Source organism: Merops nubicus, unplaced genomic scaffold (genome assembly GCF_000691845.1).
Source record: "Merops nubicus isolate BGI_N331 unplaced genomic scaffold, ASM69184v1 scaffold20646, whole genome shotgun sequence".
NCBI lineage: Eukaryota > Metazoa > Chordata > Aves > Coraciiformes > Meropidae > Merops > Merops nubicus.
Genome location: NW_008615864.1, coordinates 35,314 through 45,223, shown reverse-complemented (window position 1 = coordinate 45,223; position 9,910 = coordinate 35,314). Strand labels below are relative to the sequence as shown.

General features: G+C 40.8%; 1 protein-coding gene across 1 annotated transcript in view; it reads right to left on the bottom strand.

Moving 5' to 3' along the window:
* NAV2 (neuron navigator 2) overlaps positions 1-9,910 on the bottom strand; it is a gene marked incomplete at its 5' end in the record, with an annotated part of 49,968 nt that overhangs the window by 33,966 nt on the left and 6,092 nt on the right. Inside the window, 6 exons of the mRNA XM_008942673.1 lie at position 1; positions 533-619; positions 2,659-2,703; positions 4,148-4,213; positions 5,219-5,686; positions 9,231-9,910. The exon at position 1 is cut by the window's left edge and continues 85 nt beyond it; the exon at positions 9,231-9,910 is cut by the window's right edge and continues 35 nt beyond it. Coding sequence (XP_008940921.1) covers position 1; positions 533-619; positions 2,659-2,703; positions 4,148-4,213; positions 5,219-5,686; positions 9,231-9,910 — 1,347 coding nt within the window. The remainder of the gene's footprint in view (positions 2-532; positions 620-2,658; positions 2,704-4,147; positions 4,214-5,218; positions 5,687-9,230) is intronic.

The following is a 9,910-nucleotide window of genomic DNA, read 5'->3' as shown; positions in this document are numbered from 1 at the left end:
GCTGAATGGGACCGTAGCCATTCTTTTGCATCTTCCTGATTACGGAGTTGGGAGGATGGAGGGTATCTGCAAAAACAAGCAGCTTTTTTCAACATGAGCTCTGACAGTAATTTAAATTAAAAAAAAAAAACAACAAAAAAAAAACAAAAACAAGCAACCACGAAACGTAACAAGATTTGGTGAGGGAGAGAGGGAATGAGAGATGGACTAACTCTCATATGAAATTTAAGGATTAAAATTATATAACCCCAATACAATTCTGAACTAAGGAGCAACTCCAAGCTGTTCCTAATTCATTCCACTCTGTTTGGGAAAAAAATCCCCCAAATCTCCTTTCCTATGGCTTTAGTAGGAGCCAACCTAGCAGTAAACCAAAAGCTATAGATAGAAATTGTGTAGTGGGGACTAAAATAGTGTGTGTGTCTTATGCATGACTGAATAAGAAAACCATAATTTGGAAATCCTTTCATTACATTATGCCAAAATTCTACCACTATTTTAATATTTTTGGGTATTGCTAAGCTTAGATAGCTTTTTGTCTATTACAATTCCTGCTGAATGGGACCGTAGCCATTCTTTTGCATCTTCCTGATTACGGAGTTGGGAGGATGGAGGGTATCTGCAAAAACAAGCAGCTTTTTTCAACATGAGCTCTGACAGTAATTTAAATTAAAAAAAAAAAAACAAAAAAAAACAAAAACAAGCAACCACGAAACGTAACAAGATTTGGTGAGGGAGAGAGGGAATGAGAGATGGACTAACTCTCATATGAAATTTAAGGATTAAAATTATATAACCCCAATACAATTCTGAACTAAGGAGCAACTCCAAGCTGTTCCTAATTCATTCCACTCTGTTTGGGAAAAAAAATCCCCCAAATCTCCTTTCCTATGGCTTTAGTAGGAGCCAACCTAGCAGTAAACCAAAAGCTATAGATAGAAATTGTGTAGTGGGGACTAAAATAGTGTGTGTGTCTTATGCATGACTGAATAAGAAAACCATAATTTGGAAATCCTTTCATTACATTATGCCAAAATTCTACCACTATTTTAATATTTTTGGGTATTGCTAAGCTTAGATAGCTTTTTGTCTATTACAATTCAACTCATGTCAACAAAGCCATTAGCAGATTTTTAAACAAGTTGTGACCCAATAATTCATATTCCAGAGACACTAATACTAGTCCAAAACTGATAGCATTAAATCATCATGAAGGAGACCATGTTTAGCCATTTCTAATTGTTGTCAATGCCAATGACAACAGCAAAACACCCACTGGCTGCAGCTTAGGCAAAGTTTTTCATCTGCCTCTGTATATGCCTGAAAAATGAGTATGTTACCACAGGTATCATGTAAAATATGTGATGGACAACAGGTTATCAGCAGAATGAGTGCCATGGAACATTGGTCTGCTGATGGATTTCAGTGTCTGCCTTATGCTATGCTACCTACTTTTGAGAAATATTATGAGCTACTAGCTCTCCTTCCAAAAACTAAACACTTGGAGCCTATTATTACTTGATATTATCTAATTAATTAGATTCCGTCTAACTAAATACTGCAAGATATCACTTACTAAGACTATTTGGAAACAATGTGAACACAGCAATAATTAACATTGCAAAAAAACTACTTTCAAAGAATACATTCATTATTCTGTTTATGCTTCAACACTTAAGCAACAGTCCCTGACTATCTGTGTCTCAAACTTTGCACATTTATTAAGACAGGGACTTTACACAGACATTTCACTTGAACACACTGAGGATTTTTATGGCATTAATACCTACCTCCTTAGCATTCAAATGTTTCAGTCTTAAAAGGGAGTCTCTACTTACTAAGAAAGATACTCAAGAGTCACAAAACGTTTTAAACAGAAAAAGCCATTTTAAGAAAGGCTTTTAGCACTTGGCTTCAGGGGACAAAGCTGCTGTGAGGAACAATGTGCATGGCAGGGAACAAACTGCAGCTGCAATCTCAAGGCATCAGCCCAGTGATCCCAGAAGCTGCATTAAGCAGTTGTGATTAGTCTAAATTGTCTGGAATATCTTCTGTAAATTGTGTAAGACTTAATACACCTAATGTTGATTATCTTGCTAGAATTGTGTTTAACAACAGAAAAATCTTTTTTGGCGAAGTTTTTTATGTTATAAAGATCACAACCTTACAGATATACAAAATGTATTAGAAGACAATTGTCAAAAGTTTGAGGATTTTTTGTTCTTTTCTAGAAATGCAGAAGTTCTCTCTAAGAGCCCTATATATCTGGGCATTCTGAAAGCAAATTTTGAAAAAAATTAATATGTCCAATCTCATTCAAAAAGGTTTGTAGTGATTTTCTGTTTGTGTATCAACACTAGGGTTACTGGGGTGAAAATGATCTCATTCCATGTCATAGCCACAGAAGCTGCAAAATTACTTTCGAGTCAAGCCCTTGCTCAAGCAGAGAAGATGCTGGATGAAGAAAAGCACAGTGCTCAATGGCCTTCTTTGAATATTAAAGAAAGAAGGAAGAGAAGGAAGAAAAAGAAAGAAATAAAGAAAGAATATTGTTGCCACCTCTTGCAAACTGCGACCATTGCCACCAGCCACAACAGCAACACAAAGCAAACTCCAAAGCCACAAGAAAGCTGTTAAACCATGTGGAAACACCAATACCTGAGTCCCTTCTTAGGCAAAGTGTTCCTATCAAGATGTGGGTCGCTGCAGAAAAGTTAAAAGAAAAGAACTTCAGAGAAGAACAAAAGGGAAGGAATTAGATCAGGACGAAAGACACAAACAACTGCATCACCTTTTCAGAGGAAAAGGTGCTGGGACCTTCCTGAAGAAACATGCAAAAACCTCCTTAGCCAGGTGTGGATTTGCACAAACATGCATCTGGTGCCATGCCAATGAATCTCATCTGTTCACAACATGATTTTGCCATTTCTTCTACCCACAATGAACAAAAATGGCTCTTTAAACATCAAATGGATGTTTAAAAATATGCTTTTCAGCAGACATGAGGCAGATTGTTTGTGAAAACCTATGAGAATCTTTCAAGTCCAAACCACCTTCCTGTCATTTCTTTCAGCAGACACCATTTAAGGAATGAAGCTAATTACTGTTAGGCAGTTGCAATGGATAGCAGTTAAAGTACTGAGTCCAGACTGTTTAAACTTTTAAATCCTAGCTTAAATTCCATTAGCCATGTAAAAGGAATCTATTAAGTTGTCCAAAACCCAAATATTTATGTTTTCACAACTGATAAACTTGTAAAAAAGCAGAGTCTGTTAATTTATTTTTAAAAAGAATATCTATGTGCTTAAATCAATTAACTGAATGACAATCCTTGTTGCTAAATTACAGTGTGGGAGTAATCAAAATTATAGCAGTGAGCAAAAGTGACCTAGAGTATTCAGACTTGGGTAATTTTTTCCCAACTTTAGCATTTGTCTTTGCAAGGATGTACCCAAGTCCCTGCAAAACACTCACGAGCCCAACTGCAATAGACAACTGACAACACTGAATGACACAGGGACTTCATGACAAAAAGGACAGGCCTGGAGGGCAGTGGGAAAAGCAGCATGCCAGAGGAATGCTGAAATGCTAGTGAGAGTTTAGACTGGTCAAAAGAAAGGGGACAAGATTTTAAAATTGCCTTTTGCAAAGAAATGAGGGGAAAAAAAAAATAATATGCCTCCCCAAACCAAAAGATGTTCCCAATAACAAGAGCAACACCAAAACCACGCCAACTGTGCCATATGCCGTTCTCCAGATTGATTTGGGAAGCAGATGGGGTGTTTGAGGGGACTCTCACTGGCATGTCTTTGTGTCAGCTCACACCTGAACGATGAACACAGCAGAGGACTCCACTGAGCACAGTCTGGCACAAAACAATTTGCTTCACTGAGATGGGCAACAAAACCTACAGCCTTGTGCGTACTCCTGTCCCGAGACAGCATTACCTGTCCTGTCTCCTGGGCAAAGTATTTCGGCAGAATTTGGGGCTAGCAGCAGGGGAAGAAAGAGGGCTAGAAGAATCAGTCCAACAAGACAGAAAACAAGAGAAGGAATATTAGAATGAAAAGAGGAGAGAACAGAAAGGTGTTATAATATAACAGAAACCCAAACTTTCAGAAGTACTCCTGTCCCGAGACAGCATTACCTGTCCTGTCTCCTGGGCAAAGTATTTCGGCAGAATTTGGGGCTAGCAGCAGGGGAAGAAAGAGGGCTAGAAGAATCAGTCCAACAAGACAGAAAACAAGAGAAGGAATATTAGAATGAAAAGAGGAGAGAACAGAAAGGTGTTATAATATAACAGAAACCCAAACTTTCAGAACATTATATTCCGTAATAATGTTCCCTACAAAGGTGCATCTACAAAACTTCTGCTACCTCACTACATAATTACACATCAGGATATAGCTGATTTCCAGTGCTGGCAGAGGTACCAATGCCTTGTATAAGAGGCCATCCAGAGAGCTGGCACTGCTCAGTTCAGTCATTGTCTGGGTTATTCCAGCACTGTGATGCTGAAAAAGCAGCCCCCTTCCAGTCCCCTTCCCTCCTCCCTGCCCAGTCTGTTCCCAACTCTACTCTGTGCCTACACAGACACCAATAAATCTTTCTGTGCAAGGATCTGGGGAACTGATCAGCCTGAAATGCAACCCAGGTTATCATTTTTCAGTTGGATCCATCTCCCAGCTGGGTTCAGTAAGCATTCATACGAATGCCTATAACCAAAACACTGCAGGGAGCAGATGCAGATGACACAGGGCAGCAGGGAGAGGTTGAGAAGTGATCAAGTGACCAGGGAGACAGGGATTTGGCTTTTCAGCATGACCTCCAGTTTAAAAGCTTGTCAAACGTTACAGAAAAGAAGCTGAATAACAGTTGGCTTCTCAAATCAAAATGGTAATGCTGGAGATTTTTTTGAATATCAGATCAACTTTTTTTTTTAAATGCAAAATTTAAGTATCAGGTATAATGTGGCAGAAAGAGTTGTTACACTGGCTACCACAGCAAACTGAAGCCCTCACTTGAATCTATCCTCTTGCTCTGAACTGGGCTCCTTACCTGGAATGGCTTCTTTATAGGCTCTACTAACACCATTCAGTGTTGTCTTCTAAAAGGCACAACGTGATTTGTATCTGCAGTGTTGGCTGCTGCTGCCAGGGCTTCATTCACATCTGAGATACGTACAGGCTTAATGGAAACGAGAGAGAAAGCCACTAACCTTTCAGACAACGTAGTCTTAACACTGTTGGTTCGGACAAAGGGAGTCAGAGAATCATCTTTAGAGGCTGGAAAAAAGCCACTGGAGGAGTTATGGCTCAGCCCACCTCCGCTGCTCAGAGAGATATCAATGGATTCACAGCTGGTGTGGAGGCTGCTGACAGACTGGTATCCAATGCCATCCTTGCTAACAGCAGAAGAGCCGCTTGCGTTGGTGCCCCATGTTAAACTGTTGGAAGGAGCTGAATGTGCTGAACTGGGACTAGAAGCCAGTGGAGACTGGTTCATATCTGTGTTCTTACTGTAGAGGGGACTGCTGCCCCCACTGCTCAGCACACCACTGCCAGAGGGTGAGTCAAGGTTACCCTGCTGGTTCATAGTGGCATGAGGGTTGGAGATGACTACTGAATTTTTCATATTTTCAGCTGTTGTGATGGGAATTTGTTTACTAGGCTTGCCACCAAAAAGTCTGTAAAAAAAGACAACATGAAAAATACATAAAAAGGAATACTGAATGCAAGGATACTTTATATTTAGACCATGTATCTTAGCTTCAGAAAACCAACATGCCATGTCCCACACTGGACACAGGCAACTATAAATTTATGAAACTCCTTGTGTTCACTCCGCCTTCAATAAAGCCCAGAGACAATTAAAATAGCTTCAAATATATCCTGGTGTGTCTCCTCTGAATCGTCCAACACTGCTTTCATAAAGCCAAAATACAGTCACAGAACTCAAACACAGCCACATTGTCTTCTATTTCTTAAGGAAAAAGTATACCAGAGAAATACTGTATTGATTGATCTGAAGCCTGGACTATTAGAGGTTGAAAGCTTGTTGTCCAGGTAAACTCTGTGCAAGTCTCCAAATGCTCTGCACAGAAGCAGCACTTCCTGGGATGCAAGAGGAAAAGTATTTACTGGTATCAAATGCAGGTTTGTCTCATTTTAGGAGCCAATCTGGCTGTAAACTATTTTTTTTTAAGTGTAGAATGAGATTTTACCTGCTTGGGCACCTGGAACTGGCCAAGTAGAAGACTAGCTACATGCCAGAACTACTGCAAGGGAGGAGACAGAAAACCATGGTTGTAGGATCTCCAGTTTGAATTGCTGCTGCCTGTGATACAACTGCACTGCCCATGAAGAACAGACTTCAAGTCTCTCATTTCTCATTAACAGTCAATGGGAAAGTTCTCCTAAGTGCAGAAATGTCTTAAAAGTAAACATGCTTAAGACTAGACTATCAATTGTTCTAAAACTGATCCTCAAAATTATGAAGGCAGCCTATCTTTCAACTCTAGCTTCAAACATCCACCCCAAAACGTTACTTCTGCTTCTGCCACTTAGCTCCTGTCACTGCTTTTGGAACCTTGGTTTTCCTCACACATACCCATATGGATTTGCTTTTCTCTTATCAATGGTATGGAACACTGGGGATGAAGTCTTTCTACGTGGGTATCCATCAGGCTGTTAGTCCTCAGAACAGAGGATTACAGCATTCCTATACAACAGCTCCTACAGATTTATGGCTGGGTATGCAGTGAGCACAACTTTCTCTGGTTTTAAGGATGCCCAGTATGTGTACAGCACACATACATTAAATCACTTGTCCAACACTCCTAGAATGACTGTGTAATACAGCTGGGAACCCCACAGCACACGTGCAGGAAGCCCAGTGATGCCCAGAGGCACTGTACTTACTGCAGAGGTGCCACCTGTGAAAGATGGAACAGGACTCAACTGGGTGGCTGCTCTTGCGTACTTGCCACAAAGCACCTGGACAAGACTGCTGCATCAGGCTAAGATGCCCATCTACATCTGTCTCATAATCCAGCCCTGCTCTGGGCCACGGGGAGCATCATCAGCACCTGACATTCATGAACCAGCACCGATCTGACAAGCCTGGTTCACCTGGACACCACACTTCACAGATAAGGAGACGCCGACTTACACGTCTAAGTCAGTCTGAATGAGAAAACCCGTGCCTAGAGGGATTCAGAGGCATTTAGAGTCTGGTTTTACCGAGAGTTAATGTTATTAGAGTACAAAGGAGAATGTCCGACCATACTGCAGTAATACGTGGCCCTCAGCAGCAGTACCACCTTAGGGTGTTCCTGCTCTATGCCATGGCACACCACCTCTGCAGCTGTATTGGGGCAACTGTATCCTTAAGAGGTAGGATCCTAGAGCTCAAAAAAAACCTCAACCACCCGCACAACAGTTTTATGAGCAATTTTTAAGCTATGCACCCTTCCTCAAACTGTTTCACAGCACCTCTGATACATGATGCTGCTCTGTGGCACAACCAGGAAGATGCTGCTGCTGAAGGTAGTGTCTGGTTGAACCACAGCCTCCTAACAAATCCCTTCAAAAGAGGAAGGGGAATTACAAAATTTCACTGTTTATGACAGCATAGAAGTCAGATATATTCACAGATTTACAGGTAAATCTATATAATTAGAAAGATGTGGATTTTAATTTATTATATAATTAGAAAAATTAAAGGGATGAGAGAAAATATGCAAATATAAGTGCGACTCATCTCAACTGACTATGAAAATTAAGCTCAAAATCTTCTTTTATTGTCATTCTAAGAATCAGTAATAAGCAAAAAAGGCCAAATTAAACTCTGATGCACTTCAGTACATGACAATTTAGACAGTCTGGCAAAAATTCAAGAGTGAAATTGTGAATCAAAGGAGGGCATAGTTAAATTGAGCCTCAGTGTCTTCTCTGAGGCTTCATATACTTCTAACATAGTATTTCAATTACACAGAGAGGAACGTGTGGCTTTCTGGTAACCAAGAAAAATTCTCAATCACATTTTAAGATCAATGTCTGAAGCTTTCAACACTGAAAAATCTGCATTTCTCATGGGGTATACTATAGAAATGGAAGGTCTAATGTTTTTTCTTTTTGAGTAGCTGTTGATGAAAATTAGATGTTCTAAAGGACACGGCTTATCCAATGACAACCAGGAATAAACTAAAGCAAGTATCTTGAACTATTCTCACACTGGCTCTGTAAATAAACACACCCAGCTTAAAAGAAACAGTTCACAACTCTTCACAGCCCTAGCCTAAGGTGCCATCGCAGCCACTATGCTTGCACTGGTGCTTCAGATGGAATGTGGCTTTCTCACATCACTGGAAGCAGCATGATGTAGCATAACTGCATGGGCATTATGGGTGTCAAGACAAAATGAAATGCAAAACACTGCAACTTGAAACAGACAAGCTACTCAATGTCAAATTAAATTGAAAAATAATATTAACGGAACCTTTCACCAGTATCAAGGCTTTGATGCACGCTGCATCAGCAAATTAATTCCTGACCAACTCAGTGCTGATGTTAAAATAATGTGTGGGTTAACTGGGGAGAAATTGAGACAGAAGAATTTTGTTTAAAAAACTATTATTAAAATAAGAATTCAACCCAGCTGAGACAGTAACTTCACTTAGGGTTCTTCTACACAAGGGAAAAACCTGATGTTGAGTCTCTCAACACTGGCCTAATCCACACAACTGAAAGATTGGTTTGGGTTAGGCAAGTGAACCTAAGTATGGCAGGTCAAATTATGCCGTTGTCATCATGAAAATCTGAAGTAACCCTCCATTTGTCAATGTATAATTTGATCTACCACTGGAATACTTCCAGGCTTGGTACGTGCACATTGATGCAAGAACTCTTCAGTAACCTTGAAGTAAGAAAACTTATTCCCCCACTATCTGCATGGATAAAGCCTTCAGGAGTGATTTTTGTAACAAAGACTCTCATCATGACTGCAAAACTTTCTGCTAGATGTTTTTTTTTTTTCCAAATGTTCAATTTCTGCTGAGTGTTAACACCACTGGCCAACCTGTTTCCGTGAAATTAAATGTCAATACAGAGACCTTGATGCAGGACACTAAATAGTAAGTGCTCCACGACACACAGCCAGGCCTGGCTGTAGAGTCCTGATGGATCATTCAGCTCTGACACCATTGCACAACCAACGAATTCATTGCCTACCTGCGCAAAGTGGGAGAGGCCACATCGGGGTACTTGGCTCCTTGCTGGTGAGTACTGGGAGCTCCACTAGAAGCAGTCTGTGACGCGGGGTTCACTTTAACAGAATTACATGAGGCCACGCTTTCGTTGTCAGACGAAATCCCTTTCTCTTTATCAGTCTGATTGACTAATCCTGGCAGAGAGTTTCCAAGGATGACCTTGGTAGGCTCTCTCATTTTAGGGACAGGCAACCCGGCTGACTTGCTGCTTATGTTGGAGTCTATGCTACTCGTGCTAGATCTATTCCCAGCTCCACTTCTGCTACTGGATTTACTGGGCCGGGGCAAACTACGGTACTGAAGATTAGTGCGGGCACTAAGTGCTAAGTAGCCATCATCCTGGTTCTGTGAGCCATCGACACTAGTCTTCCGACCAGTGGTCCGACCCATGAGTCCAGATGACTTTGGGATTTTTCCCAGGGTAGCCGATCTACTAGTGATAGTTGCCCCACTGGCAGTGATTATAGTCATGCCTACGGCTGACCCGCTCTGCTTCTTAAATCCAAATGTATTAGCATTAGCAGCAGTTGTTCTAGAGTTACTTGTGGGAAGCTTTTTGGATTCATCACCACTGCTGCGTCCTGCATCTGATGGGGAACGTTTAACATGTCCAGCTTTAGGAGATAGTCTACCCTTTTCTGA